This window comes from Dipodomys ordii, unplaced genomic scaffold, assembly GCF_000151885.1.
Source record: "Dipodomys ordii isolate 6190 unplaced genomic scaffold, Dord_2.0 Scaffold42, whole genome shotgun sequence".
NCBI classification, from domain to species: domain Eukaryota; kingdom Metazoa; phylum Chordata; class Mammalia; order Rodentia; family Heteromyidae; genus Dipodomys; species Dipodomys ordii.
This window is the reverse complement of record NW_012267258.1, coordinates 9,706,789-9,722,906: the sequence shown is the minus strand read 5'-3', so window position 1 is coordinate 9,722,906 and position 16,118 is coordinate 9,706,789. Positions and strand designations below refer to the sequence as shown.

Sequence of the window (16,118 nt, the reverse complement as noted above, 5' to 3'; positions counted from 1 at the left end):
GAAACAGAAGCAGAGAGGGAAGCAGTGGTAGACACACATGCACTTGTGCTCTACATGCAGTCAGAGACAGGATCCCTGGTGAACCCAACCATTGTTCTGATATTTTTATGGTGCCTGTCCTGGGGCTTTCACTCAGGGCCTAGGCACTGTCCCCTGAGATTTTGTGCTCAAGGCTAGCATTTGATCCATCGCTCCACTTTGGGTCCTTTGGTAATTAATTGGAGCTAAGGGTCTCACAGTCTTTGCTGCGTATTCTGTGTTTGAACACTAATCCTCAGAATTCAGTGTCCTGAGGAGTAAACCTTATAGGTGTGAGCCATGGCTGCCCTCCCAACCATTGCTACTTTTGTGATGGCCGATGATTACAAGATTAGAGACAATAACTCTATGACTCTCAGTGAAATATTTTAGGATACATGCAAAGTTTGGAAGCACATATATTCTTTTTTTATTTATATGTTTTATTAGAAAATGTTTATACCATAACAGTGAAATTAAACTTTAGAGTTTAAACATTAGTTTAATTACCATCAGCTTATTATAAAAGGGAGATATAAAAATATTTACATGATTAAAGATCTCAGAACTTCCATGGAATGGGCCGCTTCACATCTGTCATTTTAGTAATGTATTCACTCTGCATACTTCCCAAGGGTGTCACCATCTCTCAATAATACATAATCCTTGTCCTCTAGAGCACATATGTTCTTATTCTAGTTCTGGATAGAGAGGGAGGAATCAATGACCATATAGACTTAGAAGACAAAAACATAAGTGAGAGGACTCCACTGGGAAAAAGAATAAATTGTATCAGGAAAAAACCAGACTAGACCCCACCATTGGGAGCTAACAAATCAAGGTACCTATGTGATGATTACATTTAGTTACAATACCTTATGGCAATGAGCACAAACTCAGTGTTGCATGACCCATTGGATGTATATACTTTAAACTCCAGTGAATACTAGGTAGTAAATACATTTCCAAAGTCACAGGAAAAAAGCAAGCCTAATTCAGGTCTTAAGCATAAGGAAGCCAAACTCTCTTTGTACCTTGCAATGAAAAGCATGCTCCCTTTCTGTTTCTCAGGGAACAGGAGAGCCAGGAAGACTCTGAAACTGTCTCTTTCCATGGTATACATCAGACACCCCTCTCTTTCCATGATATAAAACAAACACTTTGTGTGTCACCTGATCAACTCAGGCAGGTGGTAGTGCACTGGATATGCAAGGAACAGATCCATGGGGCCTTCCTGCTCTCTCAGTGTGGATGGAGTGCAAGCCTCTCTCCCTGATTTCTTCTCATAGCAGGAGCTGGTCTGTGCAGTCAGACTCCCACAAAGTTTATAATGCTGAGGAGAATTGGAGTGGAATTGTCACTCACTGTCTTTTTCTCACTTTGGTAGGAGAAGCATGTTCATTATTGTCACCTCTCATTCTGTGGTTGGTTTTAGGGAGCACGGTGCGGTCTGCAGCCTCTACCACGGCAGGCCCAGGATCCTCAGCCAGACCAGCTGCCACTTCTGCTAGCCACAGATCAGGTAAGGAAAAGCGAGAGCCATTGCATGTGCAGGTTTTTAAGTGCATGGATGGTGAACTCTTTCATTCTCAGTTTATGGAGCATGGTGCCAATGGAAAGAAATATGAAGAGACTGGAGTTAAGAAGGGACCAGGTTCTGTAGCAACAGTGTTACATGGAGAACATGGGGCCAGGATCAGATGATGTTTCTACAGCCTTGTTCCAGCATTGGTTCCCTCTGTGTGCTCATCAGACATGATGATCGCAGGATTCAGGAAGGCTGTTCAGGATTCAAACAATGGCTGCAAATTAACATCAAATTTGTAGGGGTCCTTCTGAGATTCACTGAAACAGCATTTGGGGTAGAAGGGCCTTAGGTATAATGAGTATTTCCTGAAGGTCTGTAGTTGATTCTGGAAACATACTGTTTCTAATTCACAGGATTCCAGTATCTTCTTATTAAAGCATGTAAAGATGAAGTTTATAATGCCTTAGAATGTTAACATGTACCTGCTGATATCTTTAGAATCATATGTAATTTTAGGATCCCTTTATAGGGAGAGGGAGTTAGAAATGGCAAAGTGTAACTGAATATGTGACAGCTATTTAGAAGCAGGCAATGTGACTGTTGTTCTGTAGGACAGCTGTTAAATGCTTACTGTTTCCTGTGGCAGGCACCACAGGACCAGCAGCTGGTGAAACTACTAGAGCCCCAAGCAGTGAATCCTCAACAGCTGAGGCCACATCAGGTGAGGAGAGCAGGGTTTGTTGGCACTGCTTTTTGTCAACAGACAACGTTGTTCATCAGGACCTGCCCATGTTTAAGCCAAGTAGCTGGGAACACTGTGTGAAGTTGTACTGGGAACCAATCTCATGTGGGAAGAATGCTTTGTAAGAAAACCATCTCCCCTGCCCAAGAGCCACAAGGAGATCAAATTTTAAGCAAAATTTTAGATCAGAATGTTAGGCATATGCATGGGAACAGTTTGAGATCATCCCTCTTATGTTTGTAAAATACTAGATTTTGTTATGTTAGATTTAATATTTATATTAAATAATGGACCTGGGTATACTGATATAAACAATTTTAAAATATTCACTGGGGCAAATTGGAAATTCCATCAATTCTTTTATCACACATTGCTGAGAAGCCCCAGTCATAGCTTGATTCGTGGGCCCACATAGGGTTTGGTAGTCTGCTGTCAACCAATGGAGTCATCTGGAGAGATAAATGGGAAGAATCTGATATAACATGGGGAGACAGATGTTGCCAGCATCAGAGGGTTTATGTGAGGTTCAGCGTGCTGATAACAGGGGGAGCACATGGTCACATGTCACTGTTTGCTTTTTTAATTCAGCAAGAACAGAAGTGCCTACCTCACCCACACCTATTGGCAAAGAAGCCAGCACCCTCAGAGAATCAAGCCCTGGAACTGTGACCCAAGGAAACTCAGGTAAATCAAGGCAGGCAGTTTAATACTAACACACAAGTGAAAATATCAGAGTGGGTCTGAGGCTCAACCTAATGACATAGTCTCCAGCTTCAGGAGCATGAGTGGGCATAGCAATCATTGCTTCTGTGTTTATCAGGAACAACAGACAACTCTGTGGGACCAACTTCAGCATCAGGCAGGGAGATCACAGCTGGTCCTCCAGGCTCCGAGACCACAGCTGGACCACCAAACACAGAGACCACAGTTGGACCACCAAACACAGAGAGCACAGCTGGACCACCAAATACAGAGAGCACAGCTGGACCACCAAATACAGAGAGCACAGCTGGACCACCAGACGGGGAGACCACAGCTAGACCAGCAAGCACAGAGACCACAGCTAGAACACCAGACAGGGAGACCACAGCTAGACCACCAAGAAAGGAGACCACACCTGGAACACCAGGCACTGAGGCCACAGCCGGGGTGACCACAACTGGACCACCAGGCACACAGAGCACAGTTAGAACACCAAGCAAGGAGACCACAGCTGGACCACCAGGCACACAGACTACAGCTGGACCACTAGGTAGGGAAACCACAGTTGAATCCTCAAGCACTGGGACCACCCATCCTACCCACCCAGCAAGCAACACAAAGCCCTCTGTGGGGCACTGTGGAGTCCAGTAAAAGCATTGTTGACTCCAAAGTGAAATCCTGAGAGCAAGGTTAGAGCTCTTGAAAAAACATTGTAGGAAATCATGACAAGAACACATTTAAGGAAAACCCATGACAGAATCCGTTTTATCCAGCTCTCAGTATGTTTTAAACCACAATCTTGCTAGGTCTGGTGGTGGTAAAACTGTAATTGCAGAATTAGGGAAGGCTGAAGAAGCAAGGTCACAAGTTCAAGGCCAGCTTAAGCATATAGAAGGATTTCAAAAAAGTCCAAGAGTACAAAAAATAACTACACATTTTTAAAACATCGTTTTTCTTCCCCCAAGAACCAGTGGAAGAGCGGGTAGAGTTGCTACTACAAGCAATAGTGAAAGCACACTTGGAAACACAGATAGAGAAGAAACAGAAGCAGAGAGGGAAGCAGTGGTAGACCCACATGCACTTGTGCTCTACATGCACTCAGACACAAGATCCATGATGATCGCAACCATTGTCCTTATATATTTAAGCAGCTTTCACTCAAGGCCTGGGCACTGTTTCCTGAGCTTTTGTGCTCAAGGCTAGCACTTGATCCATTGCTCTCCTTGGGCCCTTTTGTTAGGTAATTGGAGCTAAAGGTCTCACAGACTTTACTGCCTCATCTGTCTTTGAACACTAATTCTCAGAACTGAGCCTCCTGAGAATTAAACCTTATAGGTGTGAGCCATGAATGCCCTTCCCAACCATTGCTACTTTTGTGATGGCCCATGAGTAGAAGATTAGAGAAAATAACTCTATGACCCTCAGAGAAACATTTTAGGAGACAGTAAGAGTTTAGGAAGCCCATGCATTCTATTTTTTTCATTTACATGTTTTATTTGAAAATGTTTATACCACAACAGTGAAATTAAACTTTAGAGAAAATGGATATCATTAGTTTAGTTACGATCAGCTTATTGTAAAAGGAAGATATAAAAAGATCTCAGGAATTCCATGGAATGGGCCACTTCACATGCTGTCACTTTAGTGATATATTCACTCTAGATACTTCCCAAGAATGTCACCATCCCTAAATAAGACATAATCCTTGGCCTCTAGAGCACCTGTGTTCTTATTCTAATTCCTGATAATTCCTCATATAGATTTAGATTACAAAAAAATAAGTGAAAGGACTCCACTGGGAAAAAGAATAAACTGCATCAGAACAAAACAAGAATAGACCCAACCATTGGGAGATTACAAATCAAGGAACCTATGTGATAATTACATTTAAGTAAAATAATTTAGGGCATTGACTACAAAGTCTGTGTTGCATGACTGGATGTATCTACTTGAAACTTCAGTGAAAACTATGAGGTAAATATATTTCTATAATCAAAGGAAAAAGCAAGCCTAATTCAGGTCTTAACCATAAGGAAGCCAAACTCTCTTTGTAGCTCGCACAGAAAAGCATGCTCCCCATGTGTTTCTCAGGGAACAGGAGAGCCAGGAAAACTAAAATTATCTCTTTCCATGGTGTACATCAATCACCCCTTTCTTTCTATGGAGTACAACAGACACTCACCTGATCAACCTAGAGAGGTGGTAGTGCACTTGATATGCAGGCACCGGAATCATAGGCCCTTCCTGATCTCCCAGTGTGGATGGAGTACAAGCCTCTCTCCCTGATGTCTTCTCATAGCAGGAGCTGGTCTGTGGACTCAGGCTCCCACAAGGTTTATAAGGTTTATAAGGAGAACAGGAGTGGAATTGTCATCTCACTGTCTTTTTCTCTTTGGTATGAGAAACATGCTAATTGTTGTCACGTTTCATTCTATTGTTGGTTTCAGGGAGCACGGTGCTGTCTGCAGCCTCCACCACTGCAGGCCCAGGATCCTCAGCCAGACCAGCTACCACTTCTGCTAGCCACAGATCAGGTAAGGAAAAGGGAAATCCAGGGCATATGCAGGTTTTACGCGCATGGATGGTGATCTCTTTCATTCTCAGTTTATGGAGCATGCTGCCAATGGAAAGAAAAAGGAAGAGATTGGAGTTAAAAAGGCACCAGGTTATGTAGCAACAGTGTTACAGGGAGAAAAGGGGGTCAGGATCATATGATGTTTCTACAGACTTGTTCCAGCATTGGCATCCCTCAGTGTGCTCATGAGACATGATGATTCCAGGATTCAGGAAGGGTGTTCAGGATTCAAACAATGGCTGCAAATTAACATCAAATTTGTAGGGGTCTTTCTGAGATTCACTGAATCTACATTTGGGGTAGAAGAGCCCTAGGTATAATGAGTGTTTCCTAAAGGTCTGTAGTTCCTTCTGGAAGCAAGATTGTTTCTGATTCACAATATTCCAGTATCTTCTTATTAATGAAAGTAAAGATGCAATTTGTTTGCCTTAGACCAGTTAACATGTACCCACTGACATCGTTAAATCATATACAATTTTAGGATCCCTTTTTAGAAAGAGTGAGTCAGAAATGGCAAAGTGTACCTGAATATGTGACAGCTATTTAGAAGCAGGCAATGTGACCTGTTGTTCTGTAGGACAGCTGTTAAATGCTTCCTGTTTCCTGTGGCAGGCACCACAGGACCTACAGCTGGTGAAACTACTACAGCCCCAAGCAGTGAACCCTCAACAGCTGAGGCCACATCAGGTGAGGAGAGCAGGGTTTGTTCCAGGCATTGTTTTTTGTCAACAGACAGCGTTGTTCATCAGGACCTGCCCATGTTTAAGCCAAGTAGCTGGGAACACTGTGTGAAGTTGAACTGGGAATCAGTCTCATGAGGGAAGAATGCTTTGTAAGAAAACCATCTCACCCCTGCCCAAGAGCCACAAGGAGATCAAATAAGGAAATCATGTTAGATCAGAATGTTAGGCATATGCATGGAAACAGTTTGAGACCATCCCTCTTATGTTTGTAAAATACTAGCTTTTGTTATATTAGATTTCATATTTATGTTAAATGATGGACCTGGATATAAAGTATCCATTGAGGACACACTGGAAATTTCATCAATATTTTTGTCACACTTTCTTGGGAAGATCCAGTCAGAGTTTGATTCGGGGACCAACATTGGGTTTGGGGGTCTGCTGTCAACCAATGGAGTGGCCTGGAGGGATAAATGGGAAGAATCTGATATAACATGGAGTAAAAGGTGTTGCCAGCATCAGAGGGTTTATGTGAGGTTCAGCGAGCTGACAATAGGAGGCACAGGGTCACATGTCACCCTTTACTTTTTTAAATCAGCAAGAACAGAAGTGCCTACCTCACCCACACCTATTGGCAAAGAAGCCAGCACCCTCTCGGAATCAAGCCCTGGAACTGTGACCCAAGGAAACTCAGGTAAATCAAGGCAGGAACTATAGCACCTACACATAAGTGAAAATATCAGAGTGGGTCAGCTGTGGAAAATGAAGCACTGTACAGAAATATCTAAGGCACAATCTGGTGGCCTAGTCTCCAGCTTCAGGATCACGAGTGGGCATAGCAATCATTGGTTCTGTGTTTATCAGGAACAACAGGCCAGTCTGTGGGACCGACTTCAGCATCAGGCAGGGAGATTACAGGTAGACCTCCAGGCTCAGAGACCACAGCTGGACCACAAGGCACACAGAGCACAAGTGGATCACCAGGCAGGGAGACCACAGCTGGACCAGCAAGCACAGAGACCACAATGGGGGTGACCACAGCTGGACCACCAGGCACTCAGACCACAGCTAAACCAGCAAGCACACAGACTACAGCTGGACCACCAGGTAGGGAGACCACAGCTGAACCATCAAGCACTGAGGCCACCTGTTGTACACAGCCAGCAAGCCAGACAAAGCCCTCTGTTGGGCTCTGTGGGGTCCAGTATAAGTATTATTTTCTCCAAAGTCAGATCCTGATAGCAAGGTTAGAGCACATGAGAAAACATTGTATGAAATCATGACAAGAACACATTTAAGGAAAACCCATGACAGAATCCATTTTACCCAGCTCTCAGTATGTTTTAAATGACATTCTTTCCAGGTATGGTGGTGGTAAAACTGTAATTGTAGAATTAGGGAGGCTGAAGAAGCAAGGTCACAAGTTCAAGGCCAGCTTAAGCATATAGAAGGGTTCAAAAAGTCCAAGAGTACAAAATATAACTACCCATTTTTATCACATCATTTTTTCCCACAGCACCTAGTGGAGGAGTAGGTAGAGCTGCTACCACAAGCACTAGTGAAAACACACTGGAAACACAGGCAGGGGGAAAAAAGGAGAGAGAAAACAAGTGGTAGACAAACATGCACTTGTGCTCTACATGCAGTCAGAGATAGGATCCCTGGTGAACCCAACCATTGTTCTTATATTTTTATGATGCCTGTCATGGAGCTTTCAATCAAGGCCTGGGCACTGTCCCCTGAGCTCTACTTGGATCTCAGGGTCTCACAGACTTTACTGCCTAGTCTGGCTTTGAACACTGATCCTCATATCTCAGTCTCCTGAGTACTAAAGATTATAGGCAGGACCCATGTTTGCCCTTCCCAACTATTGTTACTTTGGTGATGGCGTATGACTAGAAAATAGGAGAAAAAAGTCTATGACACTCAGAGAAATACTGTTGGATACAAGAAAAGTTTGGGAAGCACTTGTGTTCTTATTCTGGCCCCTATTAGAGACAGAAGAATCAATTATCATGCAGATTTAGAAGACAAAAGATAAGTAAGGACACTCCACTGGGAAAAAGTATGAGCTGTATCAGAACAAAACTTAAGACTAGACCCAGCCATTGGGAGCTAACAAATCAAGGTACCTACGTGATGATTACATTTAAGTACAATACCTTAGGGCAGTGAGCACAAACTCAGTGTTGCATGACTGACTGGATGTATCTACTTGAAACTCCAGTGAAAATTAGATAGTAAATACATTTCCAAAGTCAAAAGAAAAAGCAAGCCTAATTCAGGGCTTAACCATAAGAAAGCCAAACTCTTTGTAGCTTGCACTGAAAAGCATGCTCCCCTTGCGTATCTCAAAGAACAGGAGATCCATGTAGATTCTGAAATTCTCTCTTTCCATGTTGTACATCAGACTCCTTTGTGTACCACCTGATCATTAGGTGATAGTGCACTTGATATGCAGTCACCAGAACCATAGGCCCTTCCTGCTCTCTCAGTGTGGATGGAGTATAAGCCTCTCTCCCTGATGTCTTCTCATAGCATGAGTGGGTCTATAGAGTCAGGCCCCCACAGGGTTTATAACACTGAGGAGAATTGGAGTGGAATTGTCACTCATTGTATTTTTTTGTTGTTGGTCATGAGGCTTGACCTCTCGGCTTGGGCGCTGTCCCTGCGCTCTTCAGCTCAAGGTGAGTACTCTACAGCTTGAGCCATAGCACCACCTCCGGTTTTCTACTGGGTTATTGTTGATAAGAGTCCCATGGACTATCCTTCCCAGACTGGCTTTGAACTGCAATCCTCAGATCTCAGCCTCCTGAGTAACTAGGATTACAGGCGTGAGCCACCAGTGCCCAGCATCAATCATTGTCTTTTTTTCACTTTGGTAGAAGCATGTTCATTGTTGTCACCTCTCATTGTGTTGTTGGTTTCAGGGAGCACAGTGCTGTCTGTACGCACTACCACTGCAGGCCCAGGATCCTCAGCCAGACCAGCTACCACTTCTGCTAGCCACAGATCAGGTAAGGAAAAGCGAGAGCCATTGCATGTGCAGGTTTTTAAGTGCATGTATGGTGAACGCTTTCATTCTCAGTTTATGGAGCATGGTGCCAATGGAAAGAAATAGGAAGAGACTAGAGTTAAGAAGGGACCAGGTTCTGTAGCAACAGTGTTACAGGGAGAACAGGGGGTCAAGATCAGATGATGTTTCTACAGCCGTGTTCCAGCATTGGTTCCCTCAGTGTGCTCATGAGACATGATGATCCCAGGATTCAGGAAGGGTGTTCAGGATTCAAACAATGGCTGCAAATTAACGTCAAATTTGTAGTGGTCCTGCTGAGATTCACTAAATCTACATTTGGGGTAGAAGGGCCCTAGGTATCATAAGTATTTCCTGAAGGTCTGTAGTTGCTTCTGGAAGCAAGATTCTTTCTGATTGACAGGATTCCAGTGTCTTAAAATTAAAAAAAGTAAAGACGAAGTTTATTTGCCTCAGACAAGTTAACGTGTACCTCCAGACATCTTTAGAATCATAAACAATTTGAGGATCCATTTTAAAAAAGAAGGAGTCAAAAATGGCAAAGTGTACCTGAATATGTGACAGCTATTTAGAAACAGGCAATGTGACCTGTTGTTCTGTAGGACAGCTGTTAAATGCTTACTGTTTCCTGTGGCAGGCACCACAGGACCATTGTTCATCAGGACCTGCCCATGTTTAAGCCAAGTAGCTGGGAACACTGTGTGAAGTTGTACTGGGAATCAGTCTCAAGTGGGAAGAATGCTTTGTAAGAAAACCATATCACCCCTGGCCAAGAACCTGCCCATGTTTAAGCCAAGTAGCTGGGAACACTGTGTGAAGTTGTACTGGGAATCAGTCTCAAGTGGGAAGAATGCTTTGTAAGAAAACCATATCACCCCTGGCCAAGAGCCACAAGGAGATCAAATTTTAAGGAAATCATGTTAGATCAGAATGTTAGGCACATGCATGGAAATGGTTTGAGATCATCCCTCTTATGTTTGTTAAATACTAGCTTTTGTTATATTAGATTTCATATTTATATTAAATGATGGACCTGGATATAAAACATCCATTAGGACATACTGGAAATTCCATCAATACTTTTGTCACACTTTCTTGGGAAGACCCAGTCAGAGTTTGATTCAGGGACCAACATTGGGATTGGGGGTCTGCTGTCAACCAATGGAGTGGCCTGGAGGGATAAATGGGAAGAATCTGATATAACATGGGGAGACAGGTGATGCCAGCATCAGAGGGTTTATATGAGTTTCAATGTGCAGACAATAGGGGGCACATGTTCACATGTCACTCTTGGCTTTTTCAAATCAGCAAGAACAGAAGTGCCTACCTCACCCACACCTATTGGCAAAGAAGCCAGCACCCTCAGAGAATCAAGCCCTGGAACTGTGACCCAAGGAAACTCAGGTAAATCAAGGCAGGCACTATAGCACCTACACACAAGTGAAAATATCAGAGTGGGTCAGCTGTGGAAAATGAAGCACTATACAGAAATATCTAAGGCGCAAGCTAATGTCCTAGTCTCCAGCTTCAGGAGCATGAGTGGGCATAGCAATCATTGCTTTTGTGTTTATCAGGAACAACAGGCCAGTCTGTGGGACGGACTTCAGCATCAGGCAGGGAGATCACAGCTGGACCTCCAGGCTCAGAGACCACAACTGTACCACGAGGCACACAGAGCACAGTTACACCACTAGGCGTTGAGACCAGAGCTGGAACACCGAGCAAGGAGATCACAGCTAGACCAGCAGGCACGCAGAGCACAGCTGGACCACCAGGTAGGGAGACCACAGCTGAACCATCAAGCACTGAGGCTACCTGTTGTACACACCCAGCAAGCCAGACAAAGCCCTCTGTGGGGCACTGTGGGGTCCAGTATAAGCATTGTTGTCTCCAAAGTGAGATCCTGAGAGCAAGGTCAGAGCACTTGAGAAACATTGTAGGAAATCATGACAAGAACACATTTAAGGGAAACCCATGACAGAATCTATTTTACCCAGCTCTCAGTAAGTTTTAAACCACATTCTTGCCAGGTATGGTGGTGGTAAAACTGTAATTGCAGAATTAGGGAGGCTGAAGAAGCACGGTCACAAGTTCAAGGCCAGCTTAAGCATATAGAAGGGTTTCAAAAAAACGTCCAAGTATGCAAAAAATATCTACTCATTTTTAAAACGTCAGTTTTCTTCCCATAGGAACCAGTGGAAAGTGGTTATAGTTGCTACCACAAGCAGTAGTGAAAGCACACTGGAAACACAGGTAGGGAAGAAACAGAAGCAGAGAGGGAAGCAGTGGGAGACACACATGCACTTGTGCTCTACATGCAGTCAGAAACAGGATCCCTGGTGAACCCAACCATTGTGCTGATATTTTTATGGTGCCTGTCCTGGGGCTTTGGTTCAAGGGCTAGGCGCTGTCCCCTGTGCTTTTGTGCTCAAGGCTAGCACTTGATCCATCACTCTACTTTGGAGTTAAGGGTCTCACAGACTTTACTGCCTAGTCTAGCTTTGAACACTGTTCCTCAGATCTCAGCCTCCTAAGTAGTAAAGCTTATAGGCATGAGCCATGGCTGCCTTCCCAACCATTGTTACTTTGGTGATGGCCCATGACTAGAAGATTAGAGAAAATAACTCTATGACACTCAGAGAAGTACTGTAGGATGCAAGAAAAGTTTGGAAGTACATGTGTTCTTATTCTGGCTCAAAATAGAGACAGATGAATCAATAATCATATGGACTTAGAAGACAAAATAATAAGTGCAAGGACTCTACTGGGAAAAAGAATTAACTGTATCAGAACAAAACAAGACTAGACCCAACCATTGGGAGCTAACAAATCAATGTATCTACATGATAATTACATTTAAGTAAAATACCTTATGGCAATGAGCACAAATTCAATGTTGCATGACCCACTGGATGTATCTACTTGAAACTCCAGTGAAAATTAAGTAGTAAATACATTTCTAAAGTCAAAGGAAAAAAGCAAGCCTAATTCAGATGTTAACCATAAGGAAGACAAACTCTCTTTGTAGCCTGCACTGAAAAGCATGCTCCCCTTGTGTATCTGAGAGAACAGGAGATCCAAGCAGACTCTGAAATTATCTCTTTCTATGGTGTACATCAGACAGCCTTGCGTACCACGTGATCAACTCATTAGGCAATAGTGTACTTGATATGCAGTCACCAGAACCATAAGGCCTTCCTGTTCCCTCAATGTGGATGGAGTACAAGCCTTTCTCCTTATGTCTTCTCATAGCAGGAGCTGGTCTGTGGAGTCAGGCCCCTACAGGGTTTATAACCCTGAGAAGAATTGGAGTGGAATTGTCACCCACTGTCCTTTTCTCTTTGGTAGAAGAAGCATGTTCATTTTGTAACCTCTCATTCTGTGGTTGGTTTTAGGGAGCACGGTGCTGTCTGCAGCCTCCACCACTGCAGGCCCAGGATCCTCAGCCAGATCAACTACCACTTCTGCTAGCCACAGATCAGGTAAGGAAAAGGGAGAGCCATTGCATGTGCAGGTTTTTAAGTGCATGGATGGTGAACTCTTTCATTCTCAGTTTATGGAGCATGGTGCCAATGGAAAGAAATAGGAAGAGACTAGAGTTAAGAAGGGACCAGGTTCTGTAGCAACAGTGTTACAGGGAGAACAGGGGGTCAAGATCAGATGATGTTTCTACAGCCGTGTTCCAGCATTGGTTCCCTCAGTGTGCTCATGAGACATGATGATCCCAGGATTCAGGAAGGGTGTTCAGGATTCAAACAATGGCTGCAAATTAACGTCAAATTTGTAGTGGTCCTGCTGAGATTCACTAAATCTACATTTGGGGTAGAAGGGCCCTAGGTATCATAAGTATTTCCTGAAGGTCTGTAGTTGCTTCTGGAAGCAAGATTCTTTCTGATTGACAGGATTCCAGTGTCTTAAAATTAAAAAAAGTAAAGACGAAGTTTATTTGCCTCAGACAAGTTAACGTGTACCTCCAGACATCTTTAGAATCATAAACAATTTGAGGATCCATTTTAAAAAAGAAGGAGTCAAAAATGGCAAAGTGTACCTGAATATGTGACAGCTATTTAGAAACAGGCAATGTGACCTGTTGTTCTGTAGGACAGCTGTTAAATGCTTACTGTTTCCTGTGGCAGGCACCACAGGACCAGCAGCTGGTGAAACTACTAGAGCCCCAAGCAGTGAACCCTCAACAGCTGAGGCCACATCAGGTGAGGAGAGCAGGGTTTGTTCCAGGCACTGCTTTTTGTCAACAGACAACGTTGTTCATCAGGACCTGCCCATGTTTAAGCCAAGTAGCTGGGAACACTGTGTGAAGTTGTACTGGGAATCAGTCTCAAGTGGGAAGAATGCTTTGTAAGAAAACCATATCACCCCTGGCCAAGAGCCACAAGGAGATCAAATTTTAAGGAAATCATGTTAGATCAGAATGTTAGGCACATGCATGGAAATGGTTTGAGATCATCCCTCTTATGTTTGTTAAATACTAGCTTTTGTTATATTAGATTTCATATTTATGTCAAATTGTGGACCTGTATATAAAACATCCATTGAGGACATACTGGCAATTCCATCAATTCTTTTGTCACACTTTCTCGGGAAGACCCAGTCAGAGTTTGATTCAGGCACCAATATTGAGATTGGGGTCTGCTGTCAATCAATGGAGTGGCCTGGCAAGATAAATGGGAGGAATCTGGTATGACATGGGGAAATAGGTGATGCCAGCATAAGAGGGTTTATGTGAGGTTCAGCGTGCTAATAACAGCGGGCACATGGTCACATGTCACTGTTGGCTTTTTCAAATCAGCAAGAACAGAAGTGCCTACCTCACCCACACCTATTGGCAAAGAAGCCAGCACCCTCTCGGAATCAAGCCCTGGAACTGTGACCCAAGGAAACTCAGGTAAATCAAGGCAGGCACTATAGCACCTACACACAAGTGAAAATATCAGAGTGGGTCAGCTGTGGAAAATGAAGCACTGTTCAGAAATATCTAAGGCGCAAGCTAATGTCCTAGTCTCCAGCTTCAGGAGCATGAGTGGGCATAGCAATCATTGCTTCTGTGTTTATCAGGAACAACAGGCCAGTCTGTGGGACGGACTTCAGCATCAGGCAGGGAGATCACAGCTGGACCTCCAGGCTCAGAGACCACAGCTGGACCACCAGGCACACAGAGCACAGCTGGACCACCAGGCAGGGAGACCACAGCTGGACCACCAAGCACAGAGACCACAGCTAGAACACCAGGCAGGGAGACCACAGCTACACCAGCAAACACAGAGACCACAACTGGACCACCAATCACAGAGACCACAGTTGGACCACCAGGCACTAAGACCACAACCGGGGTCACCACATCTGGATCACCAGGCACTCAGAGCACACTTAGACCACCAGATACGGATACCACAGCTGGAACACCAAGCAAGGAGACCATAGCTAGACCAGCAGGCACGCAGAGCACAGCTGGACCAACAGGTAGGCAGACCACAGCTGAACCATCAGGCACTGAGACCACCTGTTCTACACCCACAGCAAGCAAAACAAAGACCTGTGTGGGGCGTTATGGGGTCCATTATAAGTATTGTTGACTCCAAAGTGAGATCCTGAGAACAATGTTACAGCACTTGAGAAAACATTGTCGAAAATCATGACAAGAACACATTTAAGGAAAACCCATGACAGAATTCATTTTACTCAGCTCTCAGTATCTTTTAAAACACATTCTTGCCAGGTATGGTGGTGGTAAATCTGTATTTCCAGAATTAGGGAGGCTGAAGAAGCAAGGTCACAAGTTCAAGGCCAGATTAAGCATGTAGAAAGATTTAAGAGTCCAAGAGTACAAAAAATAACTCCACATTTTTAAAACATCATTTTTCTTCCTATAGGAACCAGTGGAAGAGTGGGTAGAGTTGCTACCACAAGCACTAGTGAAAGCACATTTGGAAACACAGGTGGGGAAGAAACAGAAGCAGAGAGGGAAGCAATGGCAGACACACATGCACTTGTGCCCTACATGCAGTCAGAGACAGGATCTCTGGTGAACCCAACCATTGTCCTTATATATTTAAGTAAGGAGCTTTCACTCAAGGCTTGGACACTGTTTCCTGAATTTTTTGTGCTAAAGGCTAGCACTTGATCCATTGCTCTACTTGGGCCCTTTTGGTAGGTAATTGGAGCTAAGGGTCTCACAGACCTTTCAGACTCGACTGTCTTTGAACTCTAATTCTCAGAACTCAACCTCCTGAGAAGTAAACCTTATAGGTGTGAGCCATGACTGCCCTTCCCAACCATGGCTACTTTGGTGATGGCCCATGATTAGAAGATTAGAGAAAATATCACTATGATTCTCAGAGAAAGATTTTAGGATACCGTAAGAGTTTGGGAAGCACATGCATTCTTTTTTTTTATTTACATGTGTTATTTGGAAATGTTTATACCACAACAGTGAAATTAAGCTTTAGAGAAAATGGATATCATTAGTTTAGTTACCATCAGCTTATTGTAAAAGGGAGATATATAAAGCATTTCCATGAAATGGGCCACTTCACATACTGTCATTTTAGTGAGTATTCACTCTGCATACTTCCCAAGGATGTCACCATCCCTAAATAAGACATAACACTTGTCCTCTACAGCAGCTGTGTTCTTATTCTAGTTCCTGATAGAGACAGAGGAATCAATAATCATATACACTTAGGAGACAAAAAAAAAGTAAGAAGACTCCACTGGGAAAAAGAATAAAATGCATCAGAACAAAACAAGAATAGACCCAACCATTGGGAGCTAACAAATCAAGGAACCTATGTGATAATTACATTTAAGTAAAATACTTT

General features: G+C 43.6%; 2 protein-coding genes across 2 annotated transcripts in view; both read left to right on the top strand.

Annotated features, from left to right (window-relative positions):
- Nucleotides 1-4,059, top strand: part of LOC105987467 (mucin-19-like) — a 62,621-nt gene extending 58,562 nt beyond the window's left edge. The window contains exons 45-49 of the mRNA XM_013018725.1: nucleotides 1,454-1,672; nucleotides 2,193-2,267; nucleotides 2,877-2,972; nucleotides 3,109-3,540; nucleotides 3,956-4,059. Coding sequence (XP_012874179.1) covers nucleotides 1,454-1,672; nucleotides 2,193-2,267; nucleotides 2,877-2,972; nucleotides 3,109-3,540; nucleotides 3,956-4,059 — 926 coding nt within the window. The remainder of the gene's footprint in view (nucleotides 1-1,453; nucleotides 1,673-2,192; nucleotides 2,268-2,876; nucleotides 2,973-3,108; nucleotides 3,541-3,955) is intronic.
- A 1,508-nt stretch (nucleotides 4,060-5,567) lies between these two features.
- The window catches only part of LOC105987466 (mucin-12-like), a 98,614-nt gene continuing 88,063 nt past the window's right edge, over nucleotides 5,568-16,118 (top strand). The window contains exons 1-9 of the mRNA XM_013018724.1: nucleotides 5,568-5,690; nucleotides 6,178-6,252; nucleotides 6,642-6,942; nucleotides 10,591-10,686; nucleotides 10,857-11,057; nucleotides 13,419-13,493; nucleotides 14,090-14,185; nucleotides 14,356-14,760; nucleotides 15,171-15,322. Of these exons, the coding sequence (XP_012874178.1) occupies nucleotides 5,568-5,690; nucleotides 6,178-6,252; nucleotides 6,642-6,942; nucleotides 10,591-10,686; nucleotides 10,857-11,057; nucleotides 13,419-13,493; nucleotides 14,090-14,185; nucleotides 14,356-14,760; nucleotides 15,171-15,322 (1,524 nt within the window). The remainder of the gene's footprint in view (nucleotides 5,691-6,177; nucleotides 6,253-6,641; nucleotides 6,943-10,590; nucleotides 10,687-10,856; nucleotides 11,058-13,418; nucleotides 13,494-14,089; nucleotides 14,186-14,355; nucleotides 14,761-15,170; nucleotides 15,323-16,118) is intronic.